Here is a 21,629-nt window from a genome sequence, read left to right as displayed (position 1 = left end):
CTTTCGCTTGGACTCACCGCTCGTCACGTCAAGAAGTTCGACATTAAGACTTACGCTGGTCCACCTGAGGTAACTAGAAGGGGGCTTTCAAGAGATTGTGGAGAAATGAACGTAGGGGCTGTCTGCTGGGTAGGAGGCCGGAGGAGAACCCCAAACTCCAGCGCAAAGGGCTTCGTAGAGTTCTTGACGTCGCATTGGACCTTGATCTTCCGAATGGCATCGCTACCTGCGACAACGGCTCCTTGACGAATGCGTGGACTGCGGACATTCAAGGTACCCCCCAGAGCCAGTGACTCCAAGAATTCGGAGAAATTGAGGGAGTCGAGAGAAGCCCAGATGGGCCGAAGACTTTTTGTACATGACGCTTTTGTCTCGTCTTTCGGTAATGCAAGTGTAGGGTCCCCAAGTCAGGAGTCTGGCCGTCAATGCTGAGACTTGCGCAGACACGTACATTAGACACGGCACGGAACACCTCGGATCGCTTTATTGGTTGATCATCTTGACGTGAGGTTGAAAGAGAAAAGCATGATTGCAGATGTTTGCCACTTAATAGCAGGTAGGCAACGTCTTACAACAGACTTCTTTTAACGCCACATGCGACATCTCTGGAATGTCAATGGTGAATAGTCTGGCAGACTGTTCTGCCTCTCTGTGTCTTATAGGGCTTACCTACTGCGTACCTCGTATTCGAGTCTTTCCCGGAGGAGCAGGCCCACAGCGGAGTATTGCTCGAAGCTTGAGGGACTGGATGGTCTGGTTCGGGACGCGGATTCGAGGATAGCGGAGCCTACTGCCCCAGACCCTCGAGCTTCCAGGGTGAGTTGAGAATGTGCATCGTATCGGATCGGTCGACGTGGCTTCAAGATGGTGGATGAAGCGTCGATGGGGGGAGACGGAGAGCATGTTCCGCTGTCCGGCAGTCATAGCGGGTTATGCATGAGAGCAAAACGTGCAACGACGGCGCTCAAGGATTGGTCACAACGAAGTGGGCAAGGAAATCATGTTGAAAGAAAGCGCCGCGAGCCCCTGGAGCGATCGGGTCAAGGGTTAAGATAGGCTCCTTGAGAAATGCGCGGTGTGGAGGACATGCAGCTATAGCAGACAGCGTGATGAGAGCATTGCAAAATTGGCAGGAGTTGAGTTCGGAATGAAACAGAGATCCATGGATATTTTGAATGGCGGAATGGGGAGAACCACATTCGACGCTTCCGAAGTGGGCGCACGCTGTATTCGCTCTGAGTGGCCAGTCCTGCACGGGGAAGTCCATGAACATTACGATATTCAACGTCATGGTCGCACAGAAAATTTGGGCGGAGGAGAAAAATATGGAGAAGGCGAGGTGTTGGGCAGTGGGCACAAGCCGGGCAGCAGTTAGTAGTAGTACCTAGTAATTAGCAGGGAGCGGGTAGGTGATGAAGAGCCCTCTCCGCTCCCAGAGACTCAGAGAGCAAGCACCTGGGTGGCACCTGGGTGGCACCGAGCACCTAGAGAAGGGAGGAGAGAGCCGCCTGGAAGTTTGTTGCCGCCACCACCACTACCACTGCCACCTCTGTTGAGCCGACTTCGCACCCTGCATCTATACTTGGCTAGAAAGACTCGGACGTGACACAAAGAAGATAATTCTCTGTACACGCACCACTAAAACAGCACCACAATACCCAACATCCTACCACATCCTACCGCTCCAGGTCGTTGACACAAGGCACCGTGCATCTGGCAACCTTCATCATCGAGATCAACGCACCCCCCCCCCCTACCGAGTACACCCCTCCCAACCATCCCAAACAACACGACGCTACTCGCTCACCGAATCAACATCCCTCTCGACACTCAGCCTCTCGCTCCTCCACGTGTCTGCTGGACGACTCCGTCCTGTCCCACCAGAGATTGACCGCCTCGTCCGGCTCTTGTACCTGCTCCAACCCTCGTTTCCAGCACGTTGGCCTCCTCAGCACTGCCCGACGTTTGCTCCTCTGCTCGCTTCTCTCCTCTCGCCCCCTTGACGGATCATTTGTAGCGAATCGTCGTTACACGCACGGCCGCCTCCCTGCTACCTCCATTGACCCAGGGAGCAGTTGGGACCGCAGACTGCTCGCCCAATGTGCTCCCCATGTCAAATAGCGCTGCCGCCGGAAGACCGTCCGCGCCAGGTTCGACGGTAAATGGACACTCTTTGCTCCGCCATGAACCAGGCTCTACTTCCACTGCTACCAGCCTGAGTCCCTCGTCCAGTTCCAAGCCAATTCCCATCTCACGGGGGACAAAAGGAATATATCCTTCCGCGAATACAAACAATGGCAGAGGTCCGCTCTACACTCTTCAACGGGCAGCCACGTTGGGCGAGCACATTCCGCAACTATCAGAAAGAGACAGTATCTTTGCTGAACACTATGTATCTCCTCCGAACGAGCCTTCCACTTCCCTAGACGGGGCAAGAACGTCTCCGTCCTCCATCACACCGCGGAAAGCACCATTCAATATGTCGACCATGGTCACCCATCCAGTCTCCCCTCCCGATACCAGCAAAACGCCGCGCACCCATTCCCCACGAAAGCTGGATTGGCTTCGACGCTCCGACTCTTTGACTGATGTAGACACGCCTCCTTCCCCGTCCCATCCTTCGACCGGCACGATACATGGTATCAGACGGATAGCCTCCGATTCGAACTCATGGACTAAGAAATTTCATGTTACCTTGGGGAAGACGGAGAACCAGGAGGCGAAAGAGCAAGAAATGGGAACAGCACGACAACATCCGTACGGTGGAGTGGGCTCAGAGAGAGATACCTCTTCGGAACAAGAAGGTGGGCAACATGCAGTGGTTGAGAGAGGCGAGGCCATGCGTGCTGTCATGAAAGGCCCTCGTACTGAGCGGAGTGTCAGTCGTGGCCGGGCACATGTGGACAAAAGTATAGAAGCTACAGTCAAGAACCCCGAAGTTGGAGGCACAGCACGTAGCAGGAAGGCTAGCCATATGATGGGTATCTTTGATCCACGAACTGGCTCGCAATCTCCAGGGTTGAGCATTGGTGACCAACTGAGCCACGTTGTTGGCAGCAGGGAACCCTCAAAGTCGTCATCGCGGCCGACAAGCCCCGCTACTCAAGATACCAAATTCCCATGGAGTGCACGTCGACCTTCAAGGGAATTCGCTGACCCTGCCGTTACCATTTCTCAAGACGCTACTCGCCCTGGGAGTCTACGCAGCTCCCAGGCTACCTCTCCACTGAGGCCAGACCTCGACCCTTATTTCCGTCAACAGGACCTTGCACAGAATCCAGACGTGAACGAAAGGGCATTGGATGACGGCAAGGAAGCCTACAAATCGACAGTCCATGATGTCGCCCCCACGGAGAAGTTCACGGGAGGGAACAGAGAAGAGGATCATAACCCTTCTGAGGAGGAGCACATATCAGCAGCTGTTTACTATCCTCATCCAGGTCCGTCTCCTGAAGAAATTGAGCGCTTCACCTCCCCAGGAGAGGTCGCTTCACCCAATCTGACCAACAATCGACAACTTCCGATCCCGACAGAGGAGATCGTTCTCTCCACCGACACCAAAACAAAGGAAGCATTGGGAGGTACTGAACATATCGACATCTCGGTTGTATCTCAAAATGAGAAAAGAATGTTTCACGGCAATTATCGCCCTCTGGACGAAGCTGCAGGGGAAGGTCAAGTGCCAGCTTTGTCACCTCTTGAAGAGGCTCCCTCAACTGCCATTGTTAGTACTTCCGAGTCGGAAATTGAATCTGGTGACGATATCAGCCGGCAAAGTCAAACAGACGATATGTCAACCACGCCGACACAACGAAGCACGCTATCCAGGCGGCCGACAGAAGTACAGGGGCCGCCGAGGACGAAGGGGAAGGTCGTCCTTGAACCTTACAAGCATCAAGTGGGAGGGCATTCGACAATATTTCGCTTTTCTCGTCGCGCGGTGTGCAAACAGCTGAATAATCGGGAGAATGAATTTTACGAGCGAATCGAGCAAAGGCATCCGGATATGCTCAAGTTCCTTCCCAGGTATGTCTAACTTTCCTGGTCAACTCGCCCCCTATCCTTCTCCAAGACCGAAGAGAAATGGAATTATTGACGTGGTGACAGATACATTGGCGTACTGAATGTGACGTTCTCCAAGATTCCCAAACAATTGCAGAACTCTGAGGCACCACCTGATGATAATGCAAGGACTGAAAACCCTAGTCAGGACGAAGACCGTTCCAGAGAGACAGATAACATGTCCGGCATGGGCTCGAGGTCAATCATTTCATCGTCTGGAGATCAACCACGAATCGTCAGCCACTCGATCCAACAGATCGGCAGCATACCTGAGGTCATTCTGGAACAGAACAAACATATCATTCCCTCCAACTACTTTGCTCTGCCGGAGCGGCCTAAGAGCGCCGACCCTAATCACGGTCGCCGGCGAAGTAAGGATTTCGATCTTCCAGATGCCCTCACGCAGGACGTCTCTGAAGCAGAGAAGTCCCCGAACAGACCGTCAATGCCCGAGCATTCCAACAGTTGGGGGCATACCACTGTCAATGAGGGCTTGAAGGACAAAATCCTACGCGAAGTATTCGGTCCTCCTCCCGTCCAGTATTTCCGACGTCATATACCATCGCACAGTACTGTTCCACGACTCAAAGGCCATCGTGCGCCTCGCCGGAGGAGTAATCTCTCCACAAATTCGTTCCCTCATACGGATGCTAAGGATTCTGCTCAGCCAAATGATCATCTTGAGACGCCGATACTAAATAACGAGATGGCTCACATGCCTCCCCTCAGTGAGATACGTCCACAGGCCAGCGACGGCGGCGTGTATTCTTCATCAGCTTCGGCGTTTGATGACCTCAAATACAACCTCGAACAAGTCAAAACAGCCGGCAGTGAGGTGTCAACCTCTTCTGGCGCAGAGAACAGACAACATGTGAAAAGGCGCCATTCGGGCATGGGCTTGCGACGTCGGCGCCAATCAGTGAACGAGAAACAGACTCCTGAGCTAGAATATTTCGAAGACGAAGCCTACACAACGGATTTTGGTCCTGACACTGGGGATGTCTTCAGCATGGACCAGGAGAAGCAACGGGATACTACGAAGCACCGCCCAAGTCATTCGAAAACCAACGGCTCGAACAAGTCTCAAGCGGGAGAGGCGAAAATCTCCAACGCTCACTCGAACAATGCCGGCAGAGCCAGAGAACCAGATACGACGAGCATGATACCGTCCAATCCAAAAGAGGCTCAAAAAACTTACAGTGCCTCTGGCGATCGAGTCGTCTATTTCATTTTGTTGGAGGATCTCACCAGTGGCATGGGCCGTCCTTGTGTACTTGATCTCAAAATGGGAACAAGGCAATTTGGTGTCGAAGCTAGCAAAAAGAAGATGGAGTCTCAGCGCCGCAAGTGCAAGTCGACGACCTCCCAACAACTGGGTGTCAGAATATGCGGCATGCAAACTTTCAATGCAAAAACTCAAAAGGTATCATATGAAGACAAATACTATGGTCGTGACCTGAAGGCTGGACGGGAATTTAGGGACGCGCTCACGAGATTTCTGTATGATGGTCTTAGCTACCACAGTGTTGCACGGCATATCCCCACTATCTTGCACAAACTCTCCAAGCTTGAGAGCATGGTACGAAGACTGCCTGGATACCGATTCTACGCGAGCTCCCTCCTCATGCTATATGATGCCGAGCCTTACAAGTCTCGGGAAGCCGAAGAGGCGGCCAGGAACGGTATCGATATCGCCGAGCAAAGAAAAAAGGAGGGCAAAAAGTGGCCGCCACCAATTGACATCAAGATTGTGGATTTTGCCAACTGCATCACAGGGGAGGATGAACTTCCCGCCAACGCTCAAGCGCCACCAGCCCATCCCAAAGACATTGATCGAGGCTACTTGCGTGGTTTGAGGACCTTGAAGGCGTACTTCGAACGAATCTTAGCCGACATCAAAAACAACGAAATGAAGGAGATCAGTGGCAGAGAGGAATTAACCACGGACGATGAAGGTGCCAGCAATGTCTCAAATGGCGGGAACGATGCGCCTGAGGAAGAGGGTGAAGTCAGCGTCTAAACGGCGAGCTGGCTTACACCTTGACTAGATTAAACACGGGGCAACCCCGAACTTGTCAGAATTCATCAGCTTTAGCGAGGAGTGTGGAGTTATGAAATGTTTTGCTCAGGATTAGAGAGGCTGTTTAACCTAGGATGGGCGGCTTTGGCCATCACAGCCAAGTATTATTGATTATCCGTCAGAGCATGGAGCTTGGAACAAACCTGGAATGTCCCTTTTCGGCTTGTACGATGTGGGCTTGACGGAATTGGACTGATGCCGTGATACTTCTCATACCATGTTGCGAGTAATGCAGTGTACCGGTCACCCTAGACTATAGAGGTGTCTGAAGATTAGGACGAATGCATGAATGAATGAACATGGCGTACAAGTCAGATCCCATAAATGACCAGAAAAGTGACATTCTCCAGCGCAGCCAAAGCACCGAAACCGAATCGGGTTCGGTGCGTTGCCTACATGGTTGAAGCTCCTAACGAATGAGGCTTGGGTTTGGCTGTGCGGTATCCTCGCCATCTCCAGCTGTACTCGGTAGTCGAATACGATCCGGTGTTCCTCGAGATGCTCGACCAAGACTTCAAGTTGCTCTGGCTTGAGGTCCTCGCTAAGACGTGGCTTGCACAGGACCAGCGCGAGCACTTTTGGTTGGATCGACCAATCACATTGTCAGAACCAGCCAGCCTTGTCCCTTACCACTGATTCTTCGAGGCGTTCCAGGATATCTCTGAATTTCGTCCCGGTTAGACAGACAGATGCATGGTTGAGGACCTTCGGCGGCAATTCAAGGAATGATGTTCATAAGACAGGAACGCTCGCCCTTGCTTCCCACCATGTCCATCTCCCACATCATCGTTGAATGCATACGGTCCTCTAGAGCAACAAGCACACCGGTACCAACATCATCCTCCGCCTACCTTCACCTTCGACACCCTCCTTGAATACAAGGACAAACATCGGTCGATACGCGGACAAGCTCTGCACCCCGAACGTCCTCCTGAGAAATCCTTTCACGGAGAGCCTCAAAACACCCACAGCCACCACCATAACGTCAACCACGAGATAGATATGTCTCCCCTTTCAACCGCGGCCAGATTCCTCGTCATCTTCGAGAAGATGGGAGCCTCACTCCGCAAATCCGGCAAGAGGTTCTCTTCCCGGTTCTCTCGAGAGCAGCACCAGCACCAGCACCAGCAGCGGAGGGCGACCGCCGCTCCAAAGAAGCCGAAAGCAGATGTGTGGCGGGGCACGTCGTACTTACCTTATGGGATGGAGACAGTGTGGGAAGAAGAGGAGGCGGTAGTCATGACGTGCCTCGGAAGCTGAAAAGCTGCAGTAGTCGGAGGAGCAGCCGTTTATTTTCCAACAGAAGAGGTCTGCAGTGGCACCAGCGATATTTCCGCGGAGGACGCCTTTGACAAATCTGGCGATAGGTCCCGGCAAACGAAGTGCCTGGGCGGACGCCTTTGGTGTCGTCCAAGAGGCCATCCCAATGACCGCGTTGAAAACTGTCTCCTTCACCTCCGTGTCTGATCTCTGGTCGAGAAAGGCACGAATAGCGCCGGATGTATAAACGGTCTTCACCTGTTCGGACCTCGGCCTGTGAGAGCGAAGGCGCTCAAGCGACAAAATCATGCCGTCTTAGGAGGATGGGTAAGGAATGAGCCGGACTGGATATCGGCGGCCAACCCTCCCTGATGCATTCATGAAAGGCTATCGACCTTGCCATGTTGAATGCCGGCTCGACGTCTTATTCTTGGTTGTGCGTGTCGCATATGTGGTCCATGTTTGGCATGGTCAAAGAGGGGAAGTGAAGTAGTCGAGAGAGAAGGAATGTCTGTTGTCCCATGTGGATATGGAGACGAGATTGGGGAAGACATCAGCTTACCTCGTACATAGGTAGATGAAGCCATAGAAGAGGTGTTTGGAGAAGTGAGATTAACTGGTAGTCAGCCCACTTCGGTCCCTCTTGTCCCGCGATATGGAGATTTACCCCTGGCACGTGACACGAATTTTCCCTGCGGCAATATTTTCATTCTCGCATCTCGCATTCCGCCGCCTTTGAAGCAGATCCATTGACAACTTTCAGCCCGGTTTGCCCACCCCGCCGTTCCTTCTACACTCGCTGTGCGACACTCGTTCGAATTCTCGCTCAGACCGTCTCTGTCGCACTCGAGTCTGCTCCCTCGTTACTTGGTCGAACCGTCAAAATGTCTTCGATAACAATCACGCGCGACAATGTCACGATCCTCTTCCCCGACGTCCACACGAGGTTAATCGGCGCCGACATGGCGCCCAACGCCATCCCCAACGGCAGTTCAGAAAACAACTCGGACGATATGCTCGCAGGCTACGACGAGGAACAAATCCGGCTCATGGACGAGGTCTGCATCGTCCTCGACAACGACGACATGCCCATCGGCTCCGCCTCCAAGAAGGCTTGCCACTTGATGTCCAACATCAACCAGGGCCTTTTACACCGGGCCTTCTCCGTATTTCTGTTCGACCCTCAGACCAAAAAGTTGTTACTGCAGCAAAGGGCCAGTGAAAAGATCACGTTCCCGGACATGTGGACAAATACCTGCTGCTCGCACCCTCTTGCGCACCCATCCGAGACCGGCAACGGCGAGCTGGCCAGCAACGTCGAGGGCGCCAAACGGGCCGCGCAGCGCAAACTCCACCACGAACTCGGCATCAAACCCTCCCAGGTCCCCGTGTCAGACTTCTCCTTCCTCACCCGGATCCACTACCTGGCCCCCTCGGACGGCAAATGGGGCGAGCACGAAATCGACTACATTCTGTTCATCGAGGCCGACGTCACGTTGGACATCAACAAGAACGAAGTGCGGGATACGCGGTGGGTGGGTCCCGAGGAGCTGAGGCAGATGTTTTCGGACGTGGAGACGCAGAGCGGCAAGGATAAGGCGCTGAAATACACGCCCTGGTTCCGCCTGATTTGCGAGGGAATGCTCTTTGAGTGGTGGGACAAGCTGGTCCAGGGCAAGTTGGGGGACGTGGTGAACGAGACGCAGATTCGGAGGATGTAAAGTGATATTCTTTTATGGGGAGCAATTCGATTATCCGCATGGAACTTGTGCTGTTCGCCCACGCAATATGGGACAAACAATAGAGCACGGTACCATCCTTGCTGTCAGGCGTTCACAGGCGTTAAGGAAAACCACCTGCAAGCGTGAAGATAGGGAATACTGTACAGATACAAATTACCGAGATCGATACCCTGGAGAACGAAACATGCATTTTTTAATTTTCCAAAACTCCCTGAATGCGAGCTTCGTTCCTATGTACACTCTACGTGCACGAGCCAATGTCTGTGTAGGGTCTGTTCCGTGGTCTGGATCTTCATTACATCTATTGTAGCTGTATCTGTACGGCAAGATCGAAGCATCTGGAGGGACTATCTAGGGACGGACCTGGGGGATATACGCGTATAAAGATCACTTTTTGTACGTCAAATCACATGCCGCCTTCGAGGTTCCTAGCCCTCGCCTCGTCCACGCTCCTCTGCCAATCCGTCCTGGCCAGATACACGAATTCGATCAGGGCCACCAGCCCCAGCGCGAGCGCCACGCCGGTCCAGAGTCCCCAAAGGCCCCACCCAGCCCCAAACGCCGTCCCAAAGCTGATGGGCATCGCAAAGACATAATAACAAAACAGCTGCACGTAGCCGCCGAATTCTTGCCTCCCCAACCCGCGGAGGATGCCGTTACAGTTCGCGGCGAGGGCGTCGAAGAGTTGGAAGGCCGCGCACAGGGGCAAAATGTCGCTGACGATGCGGACCACGTCCGGGTCGGAGGTGAAGAGGTGGGGGATGTAGTCCTTCAGGGCGGAGAGGAGGGTCACGTTGAGGATGCCGACGATGATGGCGGCAGAAAAAGTCACTCGTGTGGACACCTTTGCGGCGTCGGCCAAGGTCGCGCCAATGAGGTTCGCGACGCGCGTTGAGCCCGCGATGGAGAGCGGGAAGGGGATCTGGAAGGTAAGCGAGGTGAGGGTTGCGAGGACAGATTGTGCGGCGAGAACTGTCGTGCCGAAATACGATGCCGCAAAGGTCAAAATTTCAAACGCGAGGACTTCGGCCTCAATCATCACCACCCCGGGCAAGGCGAGTTTGACCATTGGTCCCCAGTTCTGGAACGCCTTTTTCGTAAATCCATTCCAGCACGACATTCCGGTCTTGGAGAAGAAACGGACGTAGATAAACAGACCTAGTGGGAGCAAGTTATCCGTGATGGCAACGGCGATAGGAGCGCCCACAAAGCCCATATCTAACTTCCACACGAACAACCAGTTCAAGAACGCGTTGAAAGGGGCACAGAAGAGGAGGACGTAGAGGGAAGCTGAGAAGAGCCCCTGCGCTTGGACAAAGCGTTTCCCGGACTCGAAGGCTGCATAGCCAGGGGCACCAAGCAGGACAACCTTCAGATACAGCCCTGCGAGCTTGGCCACCTCCGGCTCCGGGACCAAGGCAAGGAGGATGCTTTCTGCGAGCAGCCAGATGATGCCAATGGGTATCGTGATGGTCCATAAGAAGTAGACCATGCGCTGCATCTGCAGGCCGACAAGTTTCTTGCGGCCGGATCCGTAGGCTTGTGCGCAGAGGGTGTCAAGAGACGTGGCTAGGCCTTGGTAGATGGCATAGCCGGTAATGTTGGCAGACATTGATGCCAGGCTCACTGCCCCTAGTTCTACTGTCCCGATATGTCCCACGGTGAAAATGCTCGCGACTGTGAGCGAATATTGGAGGACAAATGTCACCATCAAAGGCGCAGAGTAGCGAGCGATGACTTTGGCTTCACGCTGCCAGGTTGTATGAATCATGCCTGCTGCCACAGCTTCCTCCCACTTCTGACTTATGTTCTGGGGGTCATCTTGGCCGCCATATGGGAGGTTTGGGTCACCTAACAACGGCGAGACTTCGGTCGCAAGGCCCACGTTGACCTCTACCGCGGGGGCAGCCTCTTCATCTCGAGAGACTTTGCGGTCACCGCCAGGTATATGGAAAATGCTTCTCTTGCGACCACCTTGGTCGGCCGCGGCCTGAGGATGTTTGGGTGGGATTAGATTGTTGTCTCTCAGTAGAGACCGCTCCTCTTCCATTGCCTGTTGTCTCTCTTCCTTGGAGAGGCGCTCATGGTCTGATACGAGCCGGGGAAGTAGAGTAGCTCTGTTTCCCGCTCCAGCAAAGCTCGGTCTGCGGTATGACCCGACAAACGAGTATGCTCCTGTTCCTGGGGCAGAGGTGGACGGACGTAGGGTAGAGCTTTCTGACTCGGACTCTGTACCGGCGGATTCTTCGTCTGTGTCTTCCTCTATGTCCCGGGCAAGTGAGGCTTGAGCGATGGGCGAGGGATCTGGGAGCGAGCGGGCGAAGACTCGGTTCGTGGCGCTGGTGACGCGTTCGAGAGTGCTGGGATATTTGGGAGGCGTCGCCATGTTGGGCAGACCTGTTGACGAGGAAGAAATACTTTTGGTTGTGACTCGAACAGGTCCTCAAGGGATTCGGGTTACTCCGCGATCTCATGAGACAAGATGGGTGGCATGCTCAGATGGAAGAGGACCTTTGGATCACTATATATTGAGAAACAAGCAAAGGAAGAAGGATGGCACCACGAATCATGCACATTTCCGCATTGGATCAAGATTGAGAAGATAGGATCCAAATCCCTGAGAGTTCGGTTTCTCGACTGATAAAGCTCTTGAGGACCAACTACCTAGTAGCTACTCCGCACATGTGCGCAAGGCGAAGGGAGTCTCCAAATGGCATCGGCTGCAGTGACCAGATCGGGCACCAGCTCTCGCCCGCGCCTAGCCGCTTCCAGGTGCCTGTGGGTGCCTGGGAGCTGCTTTTCTCAGTTTCCTCGGGCGTCATTGGCGCCCCGCGCTGCCTATCGTTTGGAGGGGCAAGGGCCAGGGCTTGTAAGGATTCTCGCCCGGCTCCGGCTACCTGGTCGAGCACGAGAGCACCAACCAAGAAAGAAATTGCTGTGTACGAGTAGATCGATGGCGAAAAAGAAGAAAATAACTTGTCAGATAGCGACATCCGTGGCTATCAGGCCTAGACGGATATCCAGGCAACTTCCTGGGGTACTCCGCCATTGATTTCACTACTTCAAATTGTCCTTCAGGCGAGGCCTGCTACAAGTTGGAGTCGATTGGGAGACGTTTGCGCTCCATTCTTGACAATTGCGGCCGGCGGTGTGTTCACCTCCCGTGGCGTATGGCAAACCTCAATCGTTCAGGTTGAGTGGCAGGAATATTTCAATGTCTCTGCCGGTCCTGCCAGCTGATCGAATCAAGACTACCATCATAGGCTCGTCGCACGACTACACGATTGACTGGGTATTCCGAGACAAATTCTTCGTGGCAGTCGGTATGGAGCTCTCCGACAGCTGAGAGTCGAATCTGTGGACGTACCCGAATGATACAAAACAAGCATTTGCGCAAAGCGTCGCGCCGAACCTGGGGACATAATACTTTGGAGCAACTTATGAGCTGGTGCAGCAAGAGAAGGCAGTGCGTTCCGACTCTCCAGGATCGTGCGGCGGACAATTCCTCCAAAATTCTGCGCCATGTAGAGGAGTTTGTAGTCGAAAAGGTGCATATTCTCAGGTGCAAACCCTTCACTGAGACGGCCTCGCCAAAAGTCTCGTTCACAGTGCCTGATTATCAGACCCGACTGACTCGCCGCCCCTCGTCCAGGAGGAAACGACAGAATTCCTCCCCCACGCGGCGTGGTACCCGGGGAAAGGAATCCCATGTCCTTAGCGAAGTGGGAAACTCCTGGGAGCAATGGCAATGCAGGCCGGGCCTTTGTATGCTCGGCGGAGGAGGGAACTGCCCGTGATTCTTGACCCACACCAAGCCCGAACCAATCACAGCTTCACAATTGGTATCAACTTAGTATCAAGGCACTTTAAACTCCACCTCGAGCCAATCATGCCAGGCTGCGAAAATCAATAGTACCGGAAAGTCACTTGCCATATTCTCACCATTTTGCACAGTCACTGACGTGGTAGTGGTGGTGGTGGTGGTGGTGGTGGGAGGAGATGGTACGATGACATCTTGCTGTCGGAGTCGAATATAGAGGGACCAAGAACCCAGCCTTCACATCTCTTCATTCTTTGCCCTCCCTGATCTATCCGAGATACACTTACCCGTTTTACAACATATCACCCTATCCATGGCAAAGCTAAGGGCTCGATACGGTGTGAGGCGGATTCGGCTGTGTAGGGACTGCACCAGGGAATGCGATTACATCACTCGGGATTCGAATATTGAGCGATCCGAGTACTGTAGCAGCCGTAAGGCACCAAGCCTTTCTGGTGTTGGTCTTCTGTCCAGGCTCAAATCACTAACCAACGTGGCTTATCAGACAAATGCAAGTACAGACACTGCTCCCATCGAGCATTGAGGTCTTCCCGATACTGCGAGACTCGTACGTCCCAGGGCTCCTCAGCTCTCCCCTTTGGTGCTCCTCTGCGTTTTGGAGGGAAACAAATGGAAATTCCTCTCCCGGCTGACCATTGTCCTCCTAGATACTTGCCATCAGGAGCGTTGCAATGCCGCTATTTCCAATCTCGAAAACCCCAACGCACGATACTGTGAAAAACACGAATGCCAGACGGCGGGTTGTTTTGGCCCCAGGCAAAAACGTCACAGCGGCGTGTGGCTTTGCAACGACCATCACGTTCAAGCTCAGGCGGCGGAGAACAACATCAGGCTCAATGACATGTTTGCGCGACTGTTGCAGACGTTCGAAGACATGCATGCAGCGGAAATCGATACCAGGGCCGATGAGCTTCTCGCGTATTACTTACAGATTCGCGAATGCAATTATGCGCTCGCGTGAGAGTTGTGTAGAACCTCCACTCTGCCGTTCCCGTCGGCTTGCTCACTGGTGCGAGCGGGACAAGAAACAAGAAAGCGAATGTCTGGAAGAGGTAGATCTGTCAAGTCGCAATCTAGCCAAATACGCAGAGAGGGCGCATTGATGTTTGCAGTCGCTCGAGGACGGAGTTTCCCTATGTATGTTAGCATGAAGCAGAGCCATATAATTGATAGATAGTGAGAGAATGTGTCATGACTCAAAACAATCATTTGAATCCGTCAGCACGCTAGCGAATGAGGACGAGAGACTGACAATGAGAATCGTCTAAGGTGTTGGTATTCAGTGTGATGAAGATGAAGACTGTGGACTTGGTCCATTGTCCCTGCTGCTTAAATCAGCTTAATCGGAGCCAGCTGTTCTCATTGGCGGCGAGCACTGCCCAGGGCTCTGGCTCGTGCGTTAGGTGGTGGTAGTTCAGGCATGTACATAGGTGGGTAGGTACCTGTCGAGTAGGTAGGTAGATACCTAGGTACCTAGAGGACGCCTTGGGGCTGCCGCGGCCCTGCAGTTCTTGGTGCTGGCCCCAGATCGATTGCGTCATTTTAGAGCCTCGCGGATCACCCAGAGCTTTTGCGATTCCAACCACCATCTCCGTGGATTCAAACAGCATCGGTCAAATCAGAATATCCATCCATAAATGTACGTCCCCAACTTGAACGTTTGTGTTCCCACATCCATCCACAAAAGACATGGCACCTCCCCCGGACCCAGACATCAGCCAGCCTCCTCCAGTCGAGGACGCCTGGCATATCCTCTACAATCCCTTCAGTGCCACCATCAATGTTGACGAGTAAGTTCTTCACGCTCACGAGGACAGTGAGTAGAGCCAGGGCCCTAATCGACGTGTGATACAGAAACCATCCAGGAAATCCCATCAAGATGTTTCTTCTGCGACCTCTCTACGCGCCCCTTCTGTTTTCCAATGTTTCATCTGATGCCCGCGATCACTGTGCCAACGAAAGGACATTCTTGTCCTGGCTGCGACTATCCATCTACATGGCTGTTGTCGCTGTGGCGATCTTCGTCAACTTTCATCTAAAGAGCCAGCCCACTTCCTTGGAGGAGCGACTATCCCACCCGCTCGGCATCATCTTCTGGGTCCTTTCCCTCGCTTGTCTGGTGAGCGGATTGGGCATCTACATGCGAACAGTCACAAAATATGCGAGACGACGGGCTTTGGTCCAGACAGGGATGAAGACCCAAATAATCTTTGGCGTCGTCTCGACTGCGATTATCGCCGCTTGTGCGTTGTTCTTGGCGGCCGAAGTTCAGGCATCGCGACAGCGGCAGGCCGCCGCTGCTACGAGTGTATTATTATATCGTACCTAGGTACCTAGCCCAAGAAAGGGATCCTTGGTGATAATGGATGTTCACATGGCGAAGGAGAACTCTATGGTCTAAATTGTAACGCGCTCACTTGCCGAAGCTTGATAATGTGACTTGCTCGGCGTTGATTGGAGTACGTAGACGCGTCGTCCGTGGTCGAGCGTGCCTCGACTGTTGATTCGCCATGTAAGGGCTCCTGTCAACCCTCCCGTCAACCTTGTGAGCCGTGCTTTACCTACACACCAAAACTTCCATCCTTCGACCACCTCCGCAGCCTCAGACTGACGCTCATCCACGCTGCATGAGTCGACTCAAGGCTTCATCCGCAGGCTTTCCAAGCTAACTTTCATCATTCCCTCCAGTCTGTCCTTCGCTCGTTGTCGCTCCAGTCATGGATCCCACCACTCCCACTGAGTACCCCGCCGATTCGGCCTACAGCCCTCACATCGTCAATGACCAAGACCAGCCGCAAGAAGACACTACCGCGATTCAGAGCGGCCATCAATCCCAGACTTCTACTGTTACCGCAACTCCGCCCATGGACAATGACTCTAATCAAAGATACAACTCTCCCAGCCTCTACCAACAACCGACGTCAAGACCTGGGTCTGGAATGGGCGGACATCAACAAACACAATATCAAGAGAACAGACAGTCACAACCGTCCAGCAAATCCAGTGTCGTCATCAAAGTTGGAATGGTCGGAGATGCTCAAATAGGGAAGACAAGTCTGATGGTCAAATATGTCGAGGGCAGCTGGGATGAAGACTACATACAAACATTGGGTGCGCTTTCTTCCCCTTCTGATGATTTAGCCGCCCATAAACTAATCCCTCTTCCAGGCGTCAATTTCATGGAAAAGACCATCTCAATACGCAATACAGAAATCACCTTCTCGATTTGGGACCTCGGTGGTCAACGAGAATTTGTCAACATGCTCCCCCTCGTCTGCAACGACGCCGTCGCCATCCTCTTCATGTTCGACTTGACGCGGAAATCGACGCTCAACAGCATAAAAGAGTGGTACAGACAGGGCAGAGGGTTTAACAAGACTGCCATCCCTTTCTTGATCGGTACAAAGTACGACCATTTCGTTAATTTCCCAAGGGAGGATCAAGAGGAGATCAGCAACCAGGTAAGTTGGGAAAAAGAATCCGCTGACAACGGAACATAGTGACTATCACAAGAGACACTGACCACCAATGTGTTCCGCAGGCCCGAAGATTCGCAAAAGCCATGCGTGCAAGTCTCATTTTCAGCAGCACGAGCCACAGTATCAATGTCCAAAAGATCTTCAAGATTGTGCTCTCCAAAGCCTTTGATCTGAAATGTACAATTCCGGAGATCGAGAACGTTGGCGAGCCACTGCTGCTGTACCAGTCGGTCAATTGATGCGGCAGTTCCCAATTGTACTTCACTCCCGGCGCAAAGGAGGGCCCCCTTGCAGCAAGCGACTCGACCTTTACTGCTCTTGAGATGTACTAAACGAGTTTGGTAGGGACGAATGATTATCGACTGGGCAATGCTAAATGGGACCTATTCATGCGCAGAATCGAACACGTCCTCAAAAACAAAGCTCGACACCACACCCTATCCTCGGAATGTCTGGGCGGATGTCAGCAAGTCATCGGATAGCATTTCAATGAGGCTGCGCCGCTCTCAACCTGTATTCTGTGTGTTCTTCACGCCCGATTGTCGGGCATAGTGTTGAGATCTCTTCTTGAATTCCAGCAGTGGCGTTGAGGGAAGTACCGAGCTATCATGTTTCATGTTTTTGTGACCAGAGCTCCTTTCGGAAGGTGTCCCTTTCTGCATTTTTATCTCTACTGGGTAAAGAAAAAGCAGAGTGGAATGGGGCCTAGCATTGTGGTCGGAAGATTTCAACTTGGGGGAGCTTTACATGAGGGCACCATGATCAAGGGAGCGACGAGTATTTCTTGAAGCAATGAGGAGGATGTTCAAAGAGTATTAGTTAGTGCAGAGACCACTCGCGTGGCCCAAAACCAGTCGATGACCCCAGAATGAATCTGAATGAAGAAAACTCCGATGAAGATACAGAATGCAACGGTCTGTGACAAAATACACATTCACGCACTCTATCTGCCGCTGCGTTGAATTAACTGCCCAAGCACGTATAGGCAAGATCTTACCCCCTTGGGAAGGAGAGGGGACGGACGTATTTGGAAATGCATTCCAGCCCATTCGTGACGAGGCAACGAGTTAAAATTCAAACGTCTCTCCTACAAGCCGCTCGCTGAGCTCCCAAACTTGGTCGATGTATTGCTCATGGCCCTCGTGGACACCAACCTTGGCCACCTGGCAGTCGTCGAGGTATGCGCCCGAGTCAGTGGCAAGACTCGGGTCCAAGGCAGCACGTAGCTGCGTTGCGCAGCCCTGCTGCAGGGTCTTGGGCTCGGGGATCTTGAACTCTGGGTTATACCGTCTTGCGACTTTGATGGCTTTGCTTCGCATGTCGGCGTCGGCAAGCATGTGCCCCTGGAGGTTTGTCCGGATGCTTCCTGGGTTCAGGCTGAAGACGGAAATGTCGTGGTGTCTCTGTCTGAGCAGCCTCGCGAGTCGCTTCCCGTAGAGGACTCCGCAGGCCTTGGAGAAAGTGTATGCTTGCATCGGGTCGTAGGCGCGGCCGTGGTCGTAGGATGGATCACCAAGGGGCTGGAGAGCGTACTCTGCCATGCGTTCGGACGCGGAGCTACTGACGATGACGACTCGCGACCGGATCAGACCGTTCTTCAGGAGGAGGTTACAAAAGAGGAAGTGGCCCAGGTGGTTTGTGCCGAACTGCGTCTCGATGCCGTCTTCCGTGAGCGCGTACGGACAGGCCATGATGGCGGCATTGAGGATCACGCAGTCTATCTTGTCGTCCTCAGAAAGAAGGAGAGCTTTGACGTCCTCGACTGCTTGCCGTACAGATTTTTGGCTCCCGAGGTCGAGCTGGATGAAGCTGGTTTTCACGCTCGGGTCAATCTCCTGGACTTGGCTGATGAGAGGTTGGATCTTTTGTTTTGAGCGGCCCGCGAGGATCAGATGTTTTGGGCGAGCTCGCGCGAGACAGAGTGCTGATTCGGCGCCGATGCCTCCTGGAGTTGGACCGGTGATCAGGACTAGAATCTTTGAGCTGCGTTATTTCCGTCGTCTTTGAAACTTGAGAACTTACAGGTCTTGCCCTTAACTTGGTCTCTGAAGGTGTCGACTATCTCATTGCCGGTTGTCTCAAATCCAAAGGCCATTGTGGTGAGATGGGAGAATGCTCTGTATATGTTCTGAGACTTGGGGACTGTAGGGAAGTCGTCGGTGGTGGTCTAACTCATGCCTCTTGTGATTGAGGATTTCATCTCTTTATATTCCACTCCCTCACGCAGGTTACCACGGCCCGCCTGCGATGATTACTTACATAGCCACTGAGCTGTTTGTTCCATGTACGCGGCATGCATACCTGGGTAGGTAGACTTTTTAAACCCGTAACACCATCTGTCAGCGTGTGGCATCTCTCTAGATCGACCAATGCCCACACTGTTCACGGTTGAGGCTGTCCAATCAAGCGAGGCGCAGCGCTTGTTCGTGTCAGCCTTTGGGGGAGAAATGCGGGTGAGTGGCGGCTTGGACACGTCTCGACGCCTATCTCCGGCTTTGTCGTGCAGCTTGCATGGATCGTCTATGCAGGAACGAGTAAGTCTGCGAGGGTTGTAGGGGGTGTATGGGTTGCAACACACCAAAATGTGTCATGGTGACAAATTGGCTCTCGCGTGGGAATAAAAGTGTGTCCCACAGGCAATTCGTGCTCGACTTGGAATGGAAGCTCCGAGTCCGTCGTAGGCCAACATGGAGGTTGGAAGGAAGTTGCGCCGTTTCTGGGCGGTGCCGCCTCCTCCTTTGCTTCCTCAACTCAACTCAATTTACTCCATGTCCAATAACTCCACAAGAAAGGACAACATTCCACATCGCAGCAAACGCACCAAGCTTGTCGGCAATATTCAGGGCGATATAGGAATCATACAGCCTCTGAAATGACATTGCACCCTCCGTCAATGCCAGTAAGACCTCAGCCACAGTGCCTTGCCAACGTTGTGTCATGCAGCCTATTAGCTCTTCAAGACCCTTGTGCAATTCATGTCTGCCACTAATATCTATCGTCCCATCCGCAACTGGCCGGCAATGATAATGGTGCCCAAAGCTGTTGAAGCATCCCTTTCCACGATGGCGCTCTGCGGAGGCTGACGATCAATGCCAGAGTCTCGAACGTTTCGTAGAGGCTACCGTTCAATGCTTCTGGAGATGCAAAGAAGGTCAGTTATCTGTTATCCCTTGAACTTTTGAAGTACGGTATAGGCACCGTCGGGCGCAATATTCCACGTCAGAGCAAATCAAACGGAGACTTCATCGTTTCCGAAGAAACTCGGCTCTTAGAGGCGATAATCTCATCACAGGAATAGTACCATGCAGGGATCGGACACAGCAGGCTCTACTTACTTCCAAAAAGGTGGCGTCCGAAGAATCCACACGAGCATCAACGACCGCTCGCCCAGCGCGCGGGACCGTTCTTGGTTCTCGGTTCTCGGTTTAAGGGTACAAGCTTGAAACGTTTTCGAAGACCCAAGTCAGTATATGTGCATACAAAGGCAAGGAGACGCAAGCAACGAACAACCAAGCCCATTCAGATAAGTATAAGCTTCTCTTCGCATTTATGCAGATGCCCTAAAGGCTCATGCATATCGACAGAGGGTTATTTGGTCATCACGGTCTGGCTTGATTGATGTTCGCGCCTACGAACGGAACTTACCATGCACGTTTCTATTTCCAACTTCGCCTCTTGGAGCTTCTTTTGCTGAAAGAACCGACAATGTGCTTGGAAAACATATGTGGTTGCCCTTGCCTTTGGGCGTTCTCACGGCCTTGTATTTCGGCGTTGGCTCCGATTTGCTGTCATGTTCCATGGACTTTCTCTATCGGAAATATTCCTGGGGAGTGAGATGGCCGGCGTCCGGCCTACTGTACCTCTCAATAAGGATAGATTCAGGATAGACGAGCATGAGTCCGACGTCAGGAGGGGGATTCGGCAGGGATGACCTCGCCGTTGTCGACGGTCAAGCATTTTGCTATGGAGTTTTGTCATCGAGGCTCTGCTCCGAATACGTCAGCATTGGTCTTGTGTCATCCAGCCCTGCAAGGATCGGGAAGAGAATCATCATGTCTTTGTCGAAATGGGTGTCTTTCTCTTACCAACGGATGGGATTTGTCTCATTCTCTTTCCAAGAAAGCATCGCGCGTCTGGCGGAGTTTTTGGTCAATTTCGGAACAAACAATGCCTTGATCTCGCCCAAAGCCATTCAAAGGAACAGATTGTTTCTGAATTGAACAGAGACCGGCAGTATTGAATCGACGGAACGAAAAGGAGCGCTCAAAGCGGAAGGTTCTGTTGTCTCTGCCGCATTAGCACCAGCCGCGCCCCGTCTTGAATCTTGCATGCTGCGGCTGGGGTGGCGGCTTGTATCGTCTATGAGCCGCAATGAACAATAGGAAGTACTTTGATCTGAATCAACTGGGCTCAATTCACACGCTGTGAACGGCCCTATACTTGGCTTGTCTTTCAACTGTGATCCAGATTCTTCTTTACAATTGCCTGTCTCTGTCCACCATCCGTCTCCTTTCTGTTCTCGTTTTTGAACATCCCTCAACAGTCTACAGATACACACGCACGAATACAATCCAGTTCAAAGCCAAAGAGCGTCGAAACAAGCAGTGTTTGCGAAAAAGGCCTCACAAACTCCTCCAACGAACGCGTTCGTGCATCTCCTTCCAGGGGCAAAACGACAACCAGCGTAAGACTCTCGTCCACAAGGGTTGACAAAGAAAGGTACTGATAGAAATGGCCTCGCGGCCGCGTTCTAGCTCACAACTTCTCACCGAACCTGTTCCAAGCAAGCAGCCAGCCAGCAGCCGGCCAGAATGCTGAGATTCGCCATCAACCAAGTCATGTGGTCATGGCTTGTCGTGATTCTGTGGCTGCAGTGGGTGTTTGGGGAGTTTATTCGCCTCCTTGAGGAGGAAGGAATCGAGCCGTGGGTGGGCGTCAATCTAGAAGATGGCCTTCTCCAGCTTCGCTGGACGTGGATGGAGTATTTGGCGGGCTTGTTGGGCGCGTTAGAGAGGTTAGGAAGGGACTAAAGAGGGCAATTAGATGCCATTTCAAGCGTCAGCGCCAGCGCGCAGAAATTGTCGAGTCTTCCATGGGTCCTACGTGCGGATTCTGCATCAGCAAGCATGCCAGCTACTGGCCGTTCCAAGGCGCTGTTTCAAAGG

At 52.8% G+C, this 21,629-nt stretch overlaps 6 protein-coding genes across 6 annotated transcripts; 4 read left to right on the top strand and 2 right to left on the bottom strand.

Annotated features, from left to right (window-relative positions):
* Positions 1 to 2,110: 2,110 nt before the first annotated feature.
* On the top strand, positions 2,111 to 6,082 carry Z520_01913 (uncharacterized protein; the record flags this gene model as incomplete). The annotated part of the gene is made up of 2 exons (XM_016772427.1): positions 2,111 to 4,026; positions 4,108 to 6,082. 2 exons carry the CDS (start codon positions 2,111 to 2,113, stop codon positions 6,080 to 6,082), a joined length of 3,891 nt encoding a protein of 1,296 aa, XP_016635897.1.
* A 2,204-nt stretch (positions 6,083 to 8,286) lies between these two features.
* On the top strand, positions 8,287 to 9,123 carry Z520_01912 (uncharacterized protein; the record flags this gene model as incomplete). The annotated part of the gene is made up of 1 exon (XM_016772426.1): positions 8,287 to 9,123. One exon carries the CDS (start codon positions 8,287 to 8,289, stop codon positions 9,121 to 9,123), a length of 837 nt encoding a protein of 278 aa, XP_016635896.1.
* A 427-nt stretch (positions 9,124 to 9,550) lies between these two features.
* On the bottom strand, positions 9,551 to 11,530 carry Z520_01911 (uncharacterized protein; the record flags this gene model as incomplete). Its single annotated transcript, XM_016772425.1, has 1 exon — positions 9,551 to 11,530. The coding sequence occupies one exon, from the start codon at positions 11,528 to 11,530 to the stop codon at positions 9,551 to 9,553; it is 1,980 nt and encodes a 659-aa protein (XP_016635895.1).
* Positions 11,531 to 14,674: 3,144 nt separating this feature from the next.
* On the top strand, positions 14,675 to 15,314 carry Z520_01910 (uncharacterized protein; the record flags this gene model as incomplete). Its single annotated transcript, XM_016772424.1, has 2 exons — positions 14,675 to 14,775; positions 14,840 to 15,314. The coding sequence occupies 2 exons, from the start codon at positions 14,675 to 14,677 to the stop codon at positions 15,312 to 15,314; spliced, it is 576 nt and encodes a 191-aa protein (XP_016635894.1).
* A 388-nt stretch (positions 15,315 to 15,702) lies between these two features.
* On the top strand, positions 15,703 to 16,703 carry Z520_01909 (septum-promoting GTP-binding protein 1; the record flags this gene model as incomplete). The annotated part of the gene is made up of 3 exons (XM_016772423.1): positions 15,703 to 16,096; positions 16,154 to 16,446; positions 16,527 to 16,703. The coding sequence occupies 3 exons, from the start codon at positions 15,703 to 15,705 to the stop codon at positions 16,701 to 16,703; spliced, it is 864 nt and encodes a 287-aa protein (XP_016635893.1).
* Positions 16,704 to 17,531: 828 nt separating this feature from the next.
* Z520_01908 (uncharacterized protein) lies at positions 17,532 to 18,559 on the bottom strand (the record flags this gene model as incomplete). The annotated part of the gene is made up of 2 exons (XM_016772422.1): positions 17,532 to 18,433; positions 18,487 to 18,559. The coding sequence occupies 2 exons, from the start codon at positions 18,557 to 18,559 to the stop codon at positions 17,532 to 17,534; spliced, it is 975 nt and encodes a 324-aa protein (XP_016635892.1).
* Positions 18,560 to 21,629: the final 3,070 nt, after the last annotated feature.

The sequence above is a fragment of the Fonsecaea multimorphosa genome, assembly GCF_000836435.1.
Source record: "Fonsecaea multimorphosa CBS 102226 unplaced genomic scaffold supercont1.3, whole genome shotgun sequence".
NCBI lineage: Eukaryota > Fungi > Ascomycota > Eurotiomycetes > Chaetothyriales > Herpotrichiellaceae > Fonsecaea > Fonsecaea multimorphosa.
The sequence above is the reverse complement of the archived record's forward strand: the minus strand, read 5'-3'. Positions and strand labels throughout refer to the sequence as shown.